Source organism: Erinaceus europaeus, chromosome 4 (genome assembly GCF_950295315.1).
Source record: "Erinaceus europaeus chromosome 4, mEriEur2.1, whole genome shotgun sequence".
NCBI classification, from domain to species: domain Eukaryota; kingdom Metazoa; phylum Chordata; class Mammalia; order Eulipotyphla; family Erinaceidae; genus Erinaceus; species Erinaceus europaeus.
In genome coordinates, this window is record NC_080165.1 from 21,688,650 (window position 1) to 21,706,073 (window position 17,424).

A 17,424-nucleotide genomic window follows, 5' to 3' on the forward strand; every position below is an offset into this window, starting at 1 on the left:
GACCATCTAGAATTCCAAAGTCTGCAAGTTCAAGGCCTATGCCATGATAAACAGGCTTAAAAGCAGCCAAGAGAACAGCCTGACCCAGTACAGCATATGCATTACCATGCATGAGGACCCTGGTTCAATCCCCTGGTCCCCACCGGAAGAAGGGGGAAAGGAAGCTTCATGGGTGGAGGATCAGTAATCTGGGTGTCTTGTTCTCTTCTCCTCCTCCTCTCTGTCAGGCAATATTTAAATCAGTAAGATTTAAAAAAGTAGCAGAGGAAATGGCCACCAGGAATGGTAGAGCTGTGTAGGCACTGAGCCTCAGCGATACACAATGGGAAACATATAATCATAAGAACAGCATTCCTAGTGCATCCAGAGTGAGGCATTCTAGAGGGCTCGCTAAGCATTAGTTAGCATCGACAGGGGTCTAGATGTGAGTGCCTTAAACACTAGTGACATGTCTTTTACTTTCACTTATGTCACTAGATTCCCATCTGTGGGAGTGACGCAATTCCTTCTAAATAACCTTCAGTAAGTTAATAAGTCAGCCACCTTAAAGAAATGCAGGCACACGTAGCTGTGACTGGGTTGTGGACACACTGGGGTCTGTGACAATGGTGCACACGTTAATGAACTTGCATAGGGAATTACATTTTCATTCTGCCCCACTCTCTCAAACACACACACACACACACACACACACACACACACACACACACACACACACACACACACACACACCGATGGTACATGAAGTGTGCAGGCAAAATAGCTCACTTGGGCAGTGCAGTGCTTTGTCATGTATGCATGCAATCCAGCCAGGTTCAAGCCTGACCCTGACGGCACTGAAGGAGACTCTGGTGCCATGGCCTCTTTCTCTCTGTCTCTTTGTCTTCTCTGTCTCTATCTTATAAAATAAAAAAGAGAAGGTCAGGCTGTGGTGCCTCTGGCTGAGTACACGTCATCATGCACAAAGACCAGGGTTCAAATCTTCTGGTTCCTACCTGTAGTGGGGGAGTCATGAGTGGTAAAACGGAGCTGAAGGTGTCCCTCTTTGACTCTCCTTCTCTATCCCACCCTCAATTTCTCTATCATGTTAATCAAATAATAAAAAAAGAAGAAAGATAAAAAGGTACATAAAAATGCTGGTGACTGGGGGTTGAGCTGTAGCGCAGCTGGTTAAGCACACATTGTGCGAAACTCGAGGACTAGCGTAAGGATCCCGGTTCAAGCCCCCGGCTCCCTACCCGCAGGGGAGTCACTTCACAAGCAGTGAAGCAGGTCTGCAGGTGTCTATCTTTCTCTCCCCATCTCTGTCTTGCCCTCCTTTCTCCATTCCTCTCTGTCCTATCTGGCAACAATATAAATAACAATAATAATAATAACCACAACAATGATAAAAACAAGGGCAACAAAAAAGGGAAAATAAATATATTTAAAAATTTTTTTTCAGTGTTGTGATGTACTCTCTCTCTCTCTCAGTTACACACACACACCCTCTGTCTCTGTTAAAATGAAACTAAAATCAGCAAGGATACAATGTAATACAGTCCCATAAGTTTAAAAAAAAAAAGGTAGTGACTTAGCACTAAGCAAGGCAATGGTACCAAAATAATAACTAGCACAGTTTTCTTCTTTGCCACACTGACGGTAATAAGTAAATAACCAGACAAATTCACTTCACTTCAGAACTGCGCTTAATGAAGCAGTGAAAAAGAAATGCTGACTTTGTAACGGGGCAGTGGCTCAGCACTGATATGCTAGGTGGCGCTCTGGTTCTCTCTCACTCTAATAAATAAGTAGATCATATCTATATTAAAGTCTCTTCTGAATGTTGACTTTGAGAGCCCGGGTGGTGGTGTAGCTGGTTGAGTGCGTATCTTACAGTGCACAATGACCTGAGTCCCTGGTCCCCACCTGCAGGGGAAAAACTTTGTGAGTGGTGAAGCAGTGCTGCAGGTGTCTCTCTGTCTCTCTCTCTCCCCCTCTTTTTTTTATATTTATTTTATTTATTTATTCCCTTTTGTTGCCCTTGTTGCTTTATTGTTGTAGTTATTATTGTTGTTGTCATTGTTGGATAGGACAGAGAGAAATGGAGAGAGGAGGGGAAGACAGAGAGGAGGAGAGAAAGATAGACACCTGCAGACCTGCTTCACCGCCTGTGAAGCGACTCCCCTGCAGGTGGGGAGCTGGGGTTCGAACCGGGATCCTTATGCCGGTCCTTGTGCTTTGCGCCACCTGCGCTTAACCCGCTGCGCTACAGCCCGACTCCCTCTCTCTCCCCCTCTTTTCTCTCTCTCTCACCCGCTTCACTATCAATTTCTGGCTGTCTCTATTCAATAAGTAAGTAAATAAATAAATAAAGATAATACTAAAAAAAACCCTGAAAACTATTTAAAAAGAACTCTGGCACTTACGTATTGAGTGGCAGACAGGGAGAGCATGCTGCTTCTTTATGAAATACCTTTTGTGTGTGTGTGATAACTGACAGGTAAAGTACATCGTTCAAGTGCAGGTAGGAGATGTTTCATCAGAAAATGAATACGGTGGGGAGGGGGTGGGGAGAGGTGGCTAGCAGTATTTTGTGCCAATAACAAAATCCAAATTTCCAAACAAAAATTGGGATTCCAGAAAACTTGCACTAACCACAATGGGTTAGAACAAGCCAATGACAGTGACCAGTACCGTGGGCGCCTTCCAGGTACTGAAGTACCCAGAAGCGCCTTCCAGGACTTGAGAGTCTCCCACGGAGAGAAGAGGCATGCAGACAATGAAGGGAAGGACGGCCGACACCTTTGTGGTACTCACGCAGTAGCAGGCCTAACACATCATTTAGGCTTCCTCACAGAGTTTGAAAGTGTCTCCTCTGGGGGGGGGGGTGCCAGGTGGTGACGCACCTGGGTGAGTGCACACAGTACCATGTGCAAGCCCCCCCCAGTTCCCTCCTGCAGGGGGCAAGCCTCATGAGTGGTGAAGCAGTGCTGCAGGAGTCTCTCTTTCTTCTTCCTTTTTTTTTTCTTTTTGCCAGAGCACTGCTCAGCTCTGGCTTATGATAATGTAAGGAATTGAACCTGGGACTTGGGAGACTCAGGCACGACAGACTATTTGCATAACCATTATTGTGTCTCCCCACCTCCACCCTGTCCCTTTTCTCCCTCTCTACCTTCCCTTTCCCCTCACAGTTTCCATCCAATAAATAAATAATTATAAATAATATCTCTTTAAGTGTCTCCTCTCAAAAGCTCTGACAGGTTGGGTGTCAACACCTCCATTTCCCTGGTGAGGACATCAAGGACGACAGAGGGGCGGTGACTTGAGGTCAGTCAGTAGCCAGAGCTGGACTTTGTCCTCTCACTCATGCAAGAAGGCTCCAAAGTTCAGGCCAGAGAGAAGCTCCTTTGGGCTGGGACGAGGATGAGACTTCCTCAGGGGACGGGCAGGTTCTGGACTGAGTTGTGGGAGGGAAGGACACTCTGGGTGTTGTGGGCAGGGAGCGAGGGGTGGGCACCCATGGCATGGGCTTCGGGACGGGGCTGGCTGGGAGCGGGGTCAGAGCTCACCGACATGGCCAGGTGCAGGGGGGTGTTGCCATTCTCCCCTCGGGCATCAGCGTTGGCCCCGTGGGTCAGCAGCATCATGACGCATTCAAAGCGGTTGCGCATCACTGCCACGTGCAGGGCTGTGTTCCCTGCGGCGCTGGTGCTGTTCACGTCGCAGCCCCGCTTCAGCAGCAGACGGGCCATCTGTGGAGACAGGGCCCACACCTGTGTCAAGGCCACCCAGGGCGGCTTTGGCATCTGGTGGCCTTGGGCTATTGCCACTGCCTCTCTTGGTGACCTTCAAGTATCGAAATTCTGGAAAATTCCAGCCATGTAAGGAGCCCCGGTGGCAGCTGGTGGCTCCTGACCTTCATTCTACACCCCTGAACTAAAGGCTGGAGATGTGTGGTTATTTTAAGATTCCCCCAAGTCTTCTTGAGTTCGCGAGGCCCCACCTCTCCCTGCAAAGGTTGTCTCCTTTGTCCCAGAACTGTCCCTCTCCCTGATGCTGTGGCAAATTTAAAACATGACTTTGCAAGGCTGATGGAATATGGCAGTTCCAAAGCTGAGCCAGAAAAACAAACAAAAAGCCATAAAACCTCAGCCCGTAGACTCTGGCTTAAGACATTAGAAAGTGAACAGGACTGACTCTGACTGCCAGCCATGTTGCTTATGGATGCCGACAGAGAAGCTTACTGCCCTTACCCAGGAAGCAAGACACACTTCTGCCTCCACCCCGAGTAACTGAATAAAACAGGGAGTTACCCCCAGTGGAGACAAACTCCTGCCTCTCCTTACCCAAAAGATCCCATAATAAATAGTATATAGGGGCCAGGTGGTAGTGCGTCCTATTAAGTGCACACACCGCCACGTGCAAAGACCCCACTCCCTAGGGGCTTATCCTCATTAGTATAATGGTGAGTATCCCTGCCTGTCAAAGACCCCACTCCCCACCTGCAGGGGGGACACTTCACGTGCAGTGAAGCAGGTCTGCAGGTGTCTCTCTCTCTCCCCCTCTATCTCCCCCTCCCCCTCTCAAGTTCTCTCTGTCCTATAAAATAAAAATGGGAAAAAAGGTGAGGGGATGGCAGCTGGGAACTGAGGACTTGTAGTGCAGGCACCAAGCCCTGGCAATAACTTTGGTGGTAAATGTAAATATATTGAACTTATTCCTAATAGGGAGCAGTAAGTCTTCTCTTTGTCAGTTTGTCCCCTTGCCTCCCCAACCCCCCCCCCCACCCCATGCTGTGGGCTCGGTTTTAGCACTTGGTCCTTTACTTCTCTACACATCTACTCTAATAAGCTTTGGCATTTGCTGCATGTTGACTTAACCTCTTGTGCTCTCCGCACACTGGCGGCCGAGTTCTGCAGAATGTGTCTTCACCTCAGACCTTCTCTACAAAGGCATGAACCTTCCAGGGTCCTGGGCAGCTTACCCTGTAACTCCTGGGATCCAGGGGCTGTGGGAAGGAGCCTCTGTTTTACAGCTTAGCCATCCCAAGCCTGAGCTCAGCCCCAGTTCCTCCTGCTGTCTGAGTGTGTACGGGTCCCTGCAGCAGCTTTCTCTGCTGTGAGAAAACAACTTCCTCCCTCAGGTGGTGACAGTGACCCATGTGTGCACAAACAGGCCTGGCTCAGAACCTGGCACCTGGCGTGCAGCCCCACAGAGGTGGCCATCCCCCACCTCACCACAGACTGTTATGTGCAGCAGCATGATCACTGGGGGCACCCCACGCATCACCCCGATGTGCTGCCTGGAGGCCAGAGACCAGCCCCCATCCGGGTTCCCAGGGGGCTTGGCTTCAGGAGATGCCCCAGAAGAGTCACCCATGGCTTCTCTAAAGACACAGCCAAGCGCCTGCAGCAGTGTCACTGTCACCTTCTAGCTGGGGGCACTGGACAGCTTGGCAAGGATTTTTCATGCACTACCTTGCTGACTGCACAGCGCCACAAGGCCCTAGGGACCCCAACAAGAATACAAAGCAAAGGGAGGGGACCTTAGGCCCCGGCCCTACCTCACCGGTCTTGGCCCAGTGGAGCGGGCTGGCTCCGTAGCGTGGGTCCTTGCTGTGGATCTGGTTGCTGTCCATGCTGATGATCATCTCAGCACAGCTGTGGAGAGACGAGGTGGGCGGTGGGGAGAGCCTGGCACCCAAAGACTTGGGGCTTCCTCTACAGAGGAATGAGTTTCTACAAAAGATTCCTGCAAGTCGTAACACATGCCAGCAACAAGAAGTCCATGGGGCTGCGCGGTGGTGCACCCAGTTGAGTGCACACATTACCATGTGTAAGGACCCAGGTTCAAGCCCCCGCTCCCCACCTGTAGCAGAGAAGCTTCACAAGTGGTGAAGCAGGTCTGCAGGTGTCTACCTTCCTCCCCCTTCCCCTCTCAATTTCTCCCTGTCTTATCAAATAAAACGGAAAAAGGGGGGGTTGGGCAGTAGCGCAGCGGGTTAAGTGCATGTGGAACAAAGCACAAGGACTGGCGTAAGGATCCCGGTTCAACCCCGGCTCCCCACCTGCAGAAGAGTCGCTTCACAGGCAATGAAGCAGGTCTGCAGGTGTCTGTCTTTCTCTCCCCCTCTGTCTTCCCCTCCTCTCTCTATTTCTCTCTGTCCTATCCAACAATGAATAACATCAACAACAACAATAATAAACACAACAAGGCTACAACAACAAGGGCAACAAAAGGGAGTCCTCCAGGAGCAGTGGATTCATGGTGCAAGCACTGAGCCCCAGCAATAACCCTGGAGGCAAAAAAAAAAAAATGGAAAAGGGGGCAGAAGAAAGGAATCCAACTAGCATGTGTGGCATGGCACATCAGGGATATACTGAGTCCCTCAGGGCACTGCTCAAGACCTCTCCTCAGGCTTCTTCTTCCTGGGAGCCTTCCCCGATAACTTCAATGAGTGAAGATCACTTTATGGGCCCTTATGACTTTAGAGCTGACCAGGCCTGAGGTCAAGCCCCAGCTTCCTCCTGGTGACCTCCAGGAAGTGGCTGAGCCCATCTGCAATACGGTGACAGTCAGAACTGGACTGCCTAGGAATGCTCAGAGACACAGAACACTTCACCTGCTGGTTTCCTGCCTGGGATGGAGTTTCCCTGGGCCCCCTGGCCCCATCCCCACTGCTGACACCTCACTGGTGCTGGGGATTGAACCTGGGACCTCAGAGTCTCAGGCATGAAAGTCTTTTTGCATAACCATTCTGCTGTCTCCCTGGCACCTCACTGGTGACCTGTATCCCACAGCAAATAGGAGGCAGGGTGGCTTAGAGTGCAGGTGCTGTCTCCTCCTAGGTCTGTAACCATGGGGACAAAGACAGGAGCTTGAGGAGTCATCTGCCCACGTGCACAGAGCACTGCCACAGAGCCAAAGGGCAGCAGGGAGCCGAGTTCATGAACAGGTGACGAGATAAGCAGAACATGGCGAGTGCCCACACGGAGCGTTCTCTGGCTTGAAAGGGCACTTTTTAATTTATTTAATTTTAGTGAGAGACGCAGAGAAAGACACAGAGAGATCAGAGCACTGCTCAGTTCTGGTTTATGGTGGTGCAGGGGACTGAACCTGGGGCTTTGGAGCCTGAGACTCGAACGTCAGTTGGCACGAGTTTGGGCAAGTCCTGCTGAGAACTCCCATTCATCTCCAGTACGCTGGAGAGAATCAGGGAAAGGAGAGCAGATCTTGCAGGAGCCTCGTCCCCAGACAGAGAAGCCCCCTTGTGGGGGGCACAGGGTCTGTTCCCTCAACTGAGCACAGCCCTCTCTGCCCTCCTACCCACTTGTACACAAACCCAGTGAGAAGGTACCGAGACTGCTCTCCTTTTTTTAAAAAAAATTTTTAAAGTTTTTTAAAAAATTATTTATTTATTCCCTTTTGTTGCCCTTGCTGTTTTTATTGTTGTAGTTATTATTGTTGTTGTTATTAATGTTGTTGTTGTTAGGACAGAGAGAAATGGAGAGAGGAGGGGAAGACAGAGATGGGGAGAGAAAGATAGACACCTGCAGACCTGCTTCACCACCTGTGAAGCGACTCTTCTGCAGGTAGGGAGCCGGGGGCTTGAACCGCGATCCTTACTCCGGTTCTTGTACTTTGCGCCACCTGTGCTTAACCCGCCTGACTGCCGAGATTGCTCTCTCATCTCCTGTCCCAGCACTGCTGTTGTCCAGCCCTGTCTGCTGTGCCATCTCCGTGGCCACTCAGCCATGACTGTAGAGCCAGAGTCTAGCATACTGCCCAGGACTGAGGGTCCGCCAGACTCGTCCATTTAGTCACTCAATCACTCCTGAGAGGAGTATATTCCTGCTGAGCTGGGCAATTTTCTGAGCTGTTCATCATACATACAGAGAAGAAAATTACTGAGACCAGGGTTTCCAGGTTGAGAAGAAGACCAGAGATGAGAGAGTGACAGGTGCTCCCCAGGACACAGACCACCCCTCTATGCTACCAGCGCTGCGAAGGAAGGACACATTTAGGAGGATGGGTCTCAGCTCAGCAAGGGAGGGATGGCCAGGTGAGGGTGACAGCTTGGGCAGAAGGTGGCCCAGGTCAAGGGCCCTCACACTGTGAGCTCACATGAGGTCCTAGCACTAAAGCAATTCCTGGGGAGCTGGGATGGGGGGATGCCAAGGTAAACTGATTGCTTTTCTCCAGTTTGGCAGAAGAAGGCTTATGGGAATTAAGGTCCATGGGGGCCAGGCAGTGGCACACCTGGTTGAGCACGCCTATTGCCATGCCCAAGGACCCAGGTTCAAACGCCTGGTCCCCATCTGTATGGCCTCACAAGTAGTGGGAGAGGGCCTCAGGTCTATCTGTCTCTCTCTCTCTCCCACACCCTCCCAATTTCTGTCTCTATCCAAAATAAGCAAATTGAAAAAGTGAACTCTTTTTTAAAAGGTGGGGGGGGGGCAGTTTGGGGCTCATAGTAGAACAGTTTGTAAAGCTTCCATTTGGGGCTGGAGAGACAGCTCGTCAGGAAGGGCACATGCCTTGCCACATGCGTGGCCCAGGTCCAGGCTCGGGACCATATGGCAGGTGCTATGACACTGTAGGATGATCCTCTGTGTTACGCCATCTCGCCCTTTCTGTGTCTTTGTAAAGTATTTCTCTGTCGCTATAGCTGAAGGGAGAGTGGTCCTGAGCAGTGAAACCACTCGTGCAACAAGGCCAAGCTCTGCAAAATAAATAAATATAAAAGGACTTCTGTTTTCTGCCTGGACACTCTGTACACATTCACTGGCACCTTCTTTGGGTCAGGCCAGTGCTGGGGGCAGCCTCAGGCACATGTGGTGAGCTGGCGGGCGGGGACCACGGTCTTACCCCTTCTGGGAGTACTTCATGGCTGTGTGGATGGGGTAGCCACCAGGCCCCATGATGTTGCAGCGGGCATTGCACAGCAGCAGCACACGGACCATCTCCTGCTTCCCCATCTGGCAGGCCAGGTGCAGCGGCGTCTGGCCCTGGTTGTTCACCTGGTTCAGGCCGGCCGACGACGCGTTCTTCCCTAGGAGCTGACAGTGGTGGCATCGGGTGAGCCACCCTGCGGGTCCCTCCCCTCACACCCCCTGGGCAGCTTCCCAGACATTCATGGGGGGGGGTGTGTCTTGCTAAGGCAACACAACAGAGAGGAGCCTTTGGAGGGGTCTGAGTCAAGAAACTTCAAAGGAGGCTGTGTCTCGGATGGGCACTGGGGGGCCTGGGTGGGCATGAGACTTATTTTTCATTACAGGCCCTTCTGTCCTGCTTGACTTCTCATATTTTACTCCACTCCTATCACACATGATTTAACTATAAGAACAGATTTTAATTTTTTAGAAAGTATTTATTTTTCTCTTAATGAGAGAGAAAGAGAGAGGGGGGGAGAGAACACCGCTCAAGCACTGGCTTCTGTTGTTCCAGGGACTGAACATGGTCTTGAGCACAGCATGAAAGTCTAGTGCATGACTACTCTGCTGTCTCCCCTACCCCTTGTTTGATCTGATTCCTTTTTATTTTTTTCTGTTTTAGGTACTTTGTTATTTCAATTTAAAAAAGAGTCCACAGGCTTTGAAGATCCTTGTGGATAAATATGTCTCCATGTGACTTTCTCACCAACTCTGGGTGTCCCAGGTGCCCAGGCTTGGTCTGCGGACAGCCTGGAGACACGGCAGGGAAGGTGGGTGCTGACACTGGGGCCTGGATCAAGACGGAACACTGCCACCCACGTTTCTGTGGCTTCCCCATTTTCTTTACATCATTGAACCTCAGTTTCTTTGGTAAGGAGGGGAAGATAATGGCCACTGCCCACAGAAAACTGGAGAATCCACCAGAAGACATGCAACACTTAGTACAGGGCCAAGCACAAGGTGTGGGGTGACAAAGGATGGCTGCAGATGGTGGCCCTTAATGACAGCACGCACATGGGGCCGACTTTACAGCTGGGTTGCAGGGCCGTGCTGGGTCCTTAAGAGAGCTCTCAGTGACGGTGAGTTCAACGGTGTGTGGAGAATTCCCTTCCTGACAGTGTTACATAATCACGATACAAATCCACACTTTCTGGAATACATTCTGATGCCAAGACAGAGAGAAATGTCCTCTGATGCTAAGCAATAAAGTATTAAATACCTTTTGCTTTTTTTAATCTTCAAAATATTTTATTAGTAAGTTAATAGTGATTTACAAGATTAAAGATCACTAGGGATTAGTGGGCCATGTAGTAACACATCTGGTGGAGCATACACGGTACCATGTGCAAGGACCCAGGTTCAAGTCCCCATATGCAGAAGTGGGGGGACCTTCACGAGTGCTAGAGCAGCGCTGCAGGTATCTCTATTTCTCCCTCTCTTCGTCTTTATCGCTCACTATTTTCTCTCTGTTTCTATCAAAAAAGAAAAGCATGACCAATGGGCACTGAGTTCCAGAGACAACCCTGGTGAAAACCAGAGAGAATACTTTACCAATATTCTATCTTTCTAATGTAATCTATAAAGTCTTCTTTTAATAATATCACAGCACCTAGTTACCCACATTTAGTTTTTGAGTTGGGGCCTCATCCATGTGGACACAGACAGGGGAGAGAGACACCACAGCACCAGCACTTCAGTTGAAGCTGTGAACCTCCTGAGTGGGGCTGGACTAGAGCCTCAGCCACACACATGGCAGGGCAGGTGCCCCTAGGCGAGCTCACTCCCTGTGCTCACAATGTGCATGTCTGTATTTCTGCCCATGTGCCACACACCTAACAAAAGGAGTGCCTTGTGCAGCTGCCTACAGGAGCGGGGTACAGCTCGTCCTGGTTTCCTGTAAGAGCATGTAAATCATGGAGCAGGGTTCAAGCAGAACATGGTTCCATCCAGGAAGGGGCTGAAGTCAATTCTCCCAGTGGACTGCTGAGCCCAAATAAGGTTGATCTGGGCTGGTGGGCAGGGTGGGGCCTTGCATGTGTGCTGGCTTGAAGGGCTTTCCTGGGGATGTGGGGGCAGAGCGATCAGAGGTGCATCACCTTGACAAGCGATAGGAGGGACAGTGGGGACGACATGGGCACACTCACACTCAGGAGCTCAGGGTGCAGTGGGGTGGGCCTAGAGTGGGGAGGTGGGAGCAGTGAGAGGCTGAGTGCCACCTGAGCAGAATGGCCCTGAGAGAGTGGTGAGCACGCTGAGGGGTCCCCACTCACCTGCAGCACCTGGGCGTTGTCCCCCTGCACGGCATAGTGGAAGGCGGTCTCTCCATTGTTGTCGGTGACGTCCATCTGGGCGTGGCAGTAGTGCACCAGCTCCACCAGGATCTCCCCATCACCCTTTCGGCAGGCCAGGTGCAGGGGTGTGCAGCCCTCCTCGCTCTCCGTGCTGTTGGCACAGCTGTGGGAGCAGAGCAGGAGGTGAGCACCAGGCGAGGGAGAGGAGTGGGCACTGAGAAGGCCAGGTGCAAAAGCGGGAAGCAGGGCAGCAAGCCCAGTGCATCTGTGCCCTGCTCAGGCCGCCGCCAGTCCTGTCTTAGGGCTGATTCAGTCTACCTGGTGACCTAACTATGGGCTCTGTCCATGTTTACACCGTGGAGCAGTTGCTTAGAACACATGCGATCGCGGTGCCCAAAGCCACTGCAGGGGCCATAGGTTGGCACAGAATGGGCAGAGATCTCGATCGACTGAGGTTATTACCCTCTCTGGCTGTCAACATGAGTGACCCTGCACAGGGTGCACGGCCTGTCTCTGGGCTGCTGGGACTTCATGGGGGTGTCAGAAGGATTCGAGATCGTGGTGCTCCAGAAACGCTCCACTCGGATCCCTATTCTCTAACACAGAGGCGAGACTGCACCTTCTGAGCCAAACTATCCAAAAGGAAATCTTTGTGTTTGCAGAGGGAAACTGAGGCAGGGCTGAGAGACTTCGAGCCGCCCACCTGATGATGCGGCTGTGATGGAAGCACTCTCGGATACCCAGCTCCACCGCCAGGTGGGCCACCGACCAGCTGGGGTGGCTGCGGATGAGGTCGGTGAGGCTCTGCAGGATCTCAATGTGCAGCACGTGGGCAGAGCTCTCGTAGAAAGGCGGCAGCTGGGAAGAAAACTGCTGGAAGTTCACCAGCGCTTCAGCCTCCGTCTCCAGCTGGAAGAGCCTATGGGGCCAGGACACAGGGAGACGTGGGAGTCGGCCCAGCGGGACCCAAGGCCCACACAACCCAATTATAATCAGGGGCTTCGGGACCCCAAGAATAGTCACTGCCCATAGCTGACACACCCACTCCAACAAGAGTCTCATCATCACACATATGGGGGGGGGGGCGGAAAATATAAAAAAGAAACGTGGGGCCAAGTGGTGGCGCACCTGGTTCAGCACACATTACAGTGCGCAGGAGCTGTGTTTGAGCCCCCCGTCCCCACCTGCAGGGGGAAAGCTTTACCACTTGGTAAAGCAGTGCTGCAAGTGTCTCTGTCTCTCTCTCTCTCCCCCCATTCCCTTTCAATTTCTGGCTGTCTCTATCCAATAAATAAATAAAGATAATAAAAATAATTTTAAAAGTGACACATGCACAAAATAATAAAATAGCCAAAAAAGATACACAAACATACAAAATAATAGTTAAGAAAGAAGGGGAAAGGTGGTGGTGCACCTGGCTGAGTGTATAGGATACTCTGCACAAGGACGGGGGTCGAGCTTCTGGTCCCCACCCAAAGGGGTGAAGCTTCTAGAGTGGAGAAGTAGTGCTGAAGACAACTCTCTTTCCACCTCTCTACCTCCCCAACTCCTCCTGATTCTCTCTGCTTCTATTCAATGAATCAGTAATTTTTTTAAAGATTAAAAAAAAATATTTATGTATTCCCTTTTGTTGTCCTTATTGTTTTATTGTTGTAATTATTATTATAGTTGTCACTGATGTCATTGCTATTGAATAGGACAGAGAGAAATGGAGAGAGGAGGGGAAGACAGAGAGGAGGAGAGAAAGACAGACACCTGCAGACCTGCTTCACCGCTTGTGAAGCGACCTGCAGGGCAGGTGGGGAGCCGGAAATCGAACCGGGATCCTTATTCCAGTCCTTGTGCTTTGCGCCACCTGTGCTTAACCTGCTGTGTTACTGCCCAACTCCCAGAATCAGTAATTATTAAGAAGCACAAAGCTTGACACATGTAGACTAACACTGAAATAATAAAAATACACAGCTAGGCCAAGCTACAGTTTTGTTTTCACTTGAAGAGACCCCTTTTTGTCTTAGCGTACTTTATTTTACCACAGCCCTGCTGTACCCAGCTTCTTTTCTTTTTCTTTATTTTTTTTGACCAGAGCCCTGCTCAGCTCTGGTTTATGGTGGTGCAGGGGATTGAACCTGGGACTCTGGAGCCTCAGGCATGAGAGTCTCTTCGCATCACCATCATGCTGTCTGCCCTGCTGTACCCAGTTTCTTATCTGACCATCAGGAATGAGAGACTCGGGTCAGTTCCCTGACTCCTCACACATACCGAAAGTAAAAAATTATTGTTTGTGGTCCAGGAGGTGGCGCAGTGGATAAAGCATAGGACTCTCAAGCATGAGGTCCCAATTGTGGTCCCCGGCAGCACATGTACCAGAGTGATGTCTGCTTCTTTCCCTCTCTCCTCCTACCTTTCTCATTAATAAATAAAATCTTTTTTTAATAAAAAAGATTGCTTAGCTTAAACATCCAGAAGTAAACTATCAGAAGTCGCTGTCTACCTATGGAATGAACTATTACCTAGACATTAGAATGAGGCACAGAGAGAACCGGGAGGGCCAGCAGGACAGTTTACCTGGCAGGGCACGGGCTTTGCCACGGGTGCAACCCAGTTTCAAGTCAGGCCACCACACTGAGGGAAGTTTCAGTGGCGTCTCTTCCTCTCTCTCTGCCTCTCTCTGTCTGAAATAGTCAGCCTAGAGTGGTGAAGCCCTACCAATGACAAAGAACAAACAAGCAAACCAGGGAAACATTTATTTTTTGTTGTTGAGTAAAAAAGTAAGCTACACATTTCACATGATTTATGTAGCCCACACAGTGTAAACAATAAATAAAAGAATGGAAATGTCAACATGTACATGACAACATCATGACTCAAATGTTCTTCTTCATTATAAAATGCTCTCTTTGGGAGTCGGGCAGTAGCTCAGCGGGTTAAGCGCAGGTGGCACAAAGCACAAGGACCGGTGTAAGGATCCCAGTTTGAGCCCCCGGCTCCCCATCTGCAGGGGAGTCGCTTCACAAGCGGTGAAGCAGGTCTGCAGGTGTCTCTTTTTCTCTCTCCCTGTTTGTCTTCCCCTCCTCTCTCCGTTTCTCTCTGTCCTATCTAACAATGACATCAATAACAACAGTAATAACAGTAAAACAAGGGCAACAAAAGGGAATAAATAAATAAATAAATACTCAAAAGATTTTTAAAATAACAAAAAAATTTTTTAAATGCACTCTTTCTCCCTTTTTATCTCCCCTTTCCATTTTGATTTCTGTCTGTCTCTATCCAATAAATAAAAATTAAAAAAAGAAAAAGAAACAAACCATTTCAGATAGCGTTTCTAAGTAGCTCTGCAGAACAGGTGGGCAAACCCAGGTAGCCGACAGGGAATGAGCAATCAGGCATCTGCAGCTGGTGGCGGTCCTGTAGACCTACACTTGTACCTCTGGCAGACTAGGTGACGTGAGCCACACTGCCTGCTGCCAGACAACAGAACTGCAGGACAAACTAGAAAAAGCAGCTGCTTGAAGGCGCTGGATTCCTGGTCAGACAGAGCTGCGCTGCCAGGCTACAAAGCAGGATGGAAGCCAAGAGCAGAGCCTAGTGTTTGGGGCTATGGGCACCTGGAAGGCTGAATAAACAGGAGCCTTAACCACCTTGTGGCTTAGGGACTAGAAATCAGAGATATGCCAAAGGGAAGGCATCGAAAGCTACTTCTTCCTCTGCATGGGGAATCTGAAGGACTACCCCCAGGAATCACATGGACCACAAAGGCACAGACCCTCACAGGGACTGCAGCTTGAGCCTCAGATAATTACGCTTCCAGAAACTGGGATGAAATTTTCCTGACTGAACATATTCCCAACTACCTGGGAGAAGAAAATACAAGGAGAAGTCAAGCTAGGCTTCAAATAATTTCTAGAGGCATTTTTGTAAATCCAGGGCCTCATGTATAATCACAGCTCAGCAGGGACACAAGAAAAAAAAAGCAGCATGAAAGAAAACACGAAGGAACAAGACACAACAAAAACAAATCTGCAAGTCTGCAAACAAACAGCTATTTGATACAGACTTTAAGAGAACTGTAATGATATATCAGAGGGTGAAATAGATTTACAACTTGGAGGGGAAAAAAACATTAAACTACACATATAAAGAACCAAGTGGAAATTATAGAATTAAAAAAAATAGAATTGCAAAAACTAAGAAATATATGAACAAAACTGAAAGAGAAAACTAAAGAACAGGAAGGCAGGTGAGAAAACAATCAACAGAATAAAGCATGGGGGGGTGAGTCAGCACTGTGCATACTTTCACAGGCACGGGGCCGGGGGTAAAGCCCCTAGCAACGCCTCCTCCCTCTCTCTCTCTCTCTCTTCCTCTCTGTGGTCACTTCATAAACAGTGAAGCAGGTCTTCAGATATCTAGCTTTCTCTTCCCCATCTCTCTCAATTTCTCTCCATCCTATCCAATAAAATGGGGGGAAAAATGGCCTTCAGGAGCAGTGGATTATATTGTAGGCACCAAGACCCAGCAATAACCCTGGAGGCAAAAATAAATAAGTAAAACAATAATAAGAGAGATAGAGAGAGAGGACAGATAAGAGAGTCTACCAAGGGCTCTGGAATAGCATGCAGCCCCAGTGGGAGTGGGAGGAACCCTAGCAGGGAACCAAAAGCAAGGAAGCAAACAGGCACAAGAACCAGCGTGTACTCCGTCAGGATCTCGGCAAAAAGGTTCTGAGAGCCATTTATTGTTCTGGAAGAGACTAACGTGCCAATGACACTTCAGTAAGGCCAAGGATGTATGTTACAATTGCAAGGGTTCTGGAAAGAACTGTTAAGGGTTTCTGATTTTACCCTACCTGCAGACTGAAAAATTAGCCTGACACAGTTTCATGAATGCTGGCAGAAGACACGAGACTCCTGGACCCAAGACAAAGGGCAATTTATTCCTCACAGCAACTGCTGGAGCCAGAGAATCTTCCTCTGTGCCAATTCCCTGGGATCCAGTCCCCATGGGGTGGCACGAAGAGGGTCAGGTGACAGCCACTCATGTTGCTTTAGAAGAGAAACCTTGAACTTAAAGAACTTGGATCCTAGGGCCTGGTGGTGGTGTATCTGGTTAAGTGCTCACACTATAATGCAAAAGGACCCAGGTTCAAGTCCCTGGTCCCCCACCTTCAGGGGAAAACCTTCGCAAGTGGTGAAGTAGGGCTACAAGAGTCTCTCTGTCTCTTTCCCTCTCTCTCCTCCCCTCTCAATTTCCTCTCTGTCTCTAATAATACAGTAAATAAAAATATTTTTAAAATGAAAAAAAGAGCTAGGATGTTTTGCAATTGTCAATAAGCAAACCTAGTTTCTTCTCTAGAGGAAGATAACATCTTTATTACATGGAAGCAGGCAGACTTACCTCAGTTCTAGGGAAAGATCGTATTTCTGTCTTCCAAGGTTGTTTGCTATACAAACACCTTAAAAAGATAGCCTGGAACAAAGGTAGTCGGTATCTCTGTTCACAAGATGTACAGAAACACAAGAGACCATGAAGAACTGTCTTTCAATAGCTACCACTAAGAGACAGTAACGGAGCATCCGTGTCTAAGCAGATGTAGGGAGCAGAATACAAAGAAAACATTCAAGAAAATACTCAGTCATATGTTGCAAAAGCTTTAAGATGATTTAAAAAAAAAAAAAACTAGAAGGAAAAAAAGTCAGACTCCTAAGACCAGCTGTTGCCCAGCTGAACAGCAAGATTGTAGAGACGGCAGACTGGCTGCGATGGGAGCAGAGGATTCACCTCAAGGGAACACGGAGGAAATGTGGCCTGAGTCAACGTAATAATCCCAACCCAACTCTCAAGAGCAAAGGGCTTTTTTTTCTTTTTTCTTTTTAATTTACTGGGGGATTAATGGTTTACCGTTGACAGTAAAATACAATCGTTTGTACATGTGTAACATTTTTCAGTTTTCCACATAACAATTCAGCCCCTACTGGGTCCCTCTCTGCCATCCTGTTCCAGGACCTGAACCCTCCCCCGACTCCAGAGTCTTTTACTTTAGTGAAATACACTGACTCCAGTCCAGGTAAGGGGCTTTATTTTTTGCCTGGCTGCTTGCTTGCTTACAAAGATACAGGACCAAGCACACAGCTCAGTAACAAAGCACATGGTTTGCGGGCACCCAGCCTCTACACACAAAGCAAAAAGATAAAGTAGTAAACCTGTTCTATCAGACAGCA

At 49.2% G+C, this 17,424-nt stretch overlaps 1 protein-coding gene across 3 annotated transcripts in view; it reads right to left on the reverse strand.

The window, feature by feature from the left end:
- The window catches only part of PLA2G6 (phospholipase A2 group VI), a 46,414-nt gene that overhangs the window by 13,008 nt on the left and 15,982 nt on the right, over positions 1 to 17,424 (reverse strand). For 2 of the 3 annotated variants that reach the window (XM_007519324.3, XM_016186532.2), the window contains exons 3-7: positions 11,910 to 12,125; positions 11,186 to 11,369; positions 8,851 to 9,041; positions 5,546 to 5,642; positions 3,552 to 3,734 (exon numbers count right to left, since the gene is read on the reverse strand). In XM_007519324.3, coding sequence (XP_007519386.2) covers positions 3,552 to 3,734; positions 5,546 to 5,642; positions 8,851 to 9,041; positions 11,186 to 11,369; positions 11,910 to 12,125 — 871 coding nt within the window. Of the gene's footprint in view, positions 1 to 3,551; positions 3,735 to 5,545; positions 5,643 to 8,850; positions 9,042 to 11,185; positions 11,370 to 11,909; positions 12,126 to 17,424 lie in introns of those variants that run through there. The other variant, XM_060188950.1, reaches the window with a different exon arrangement.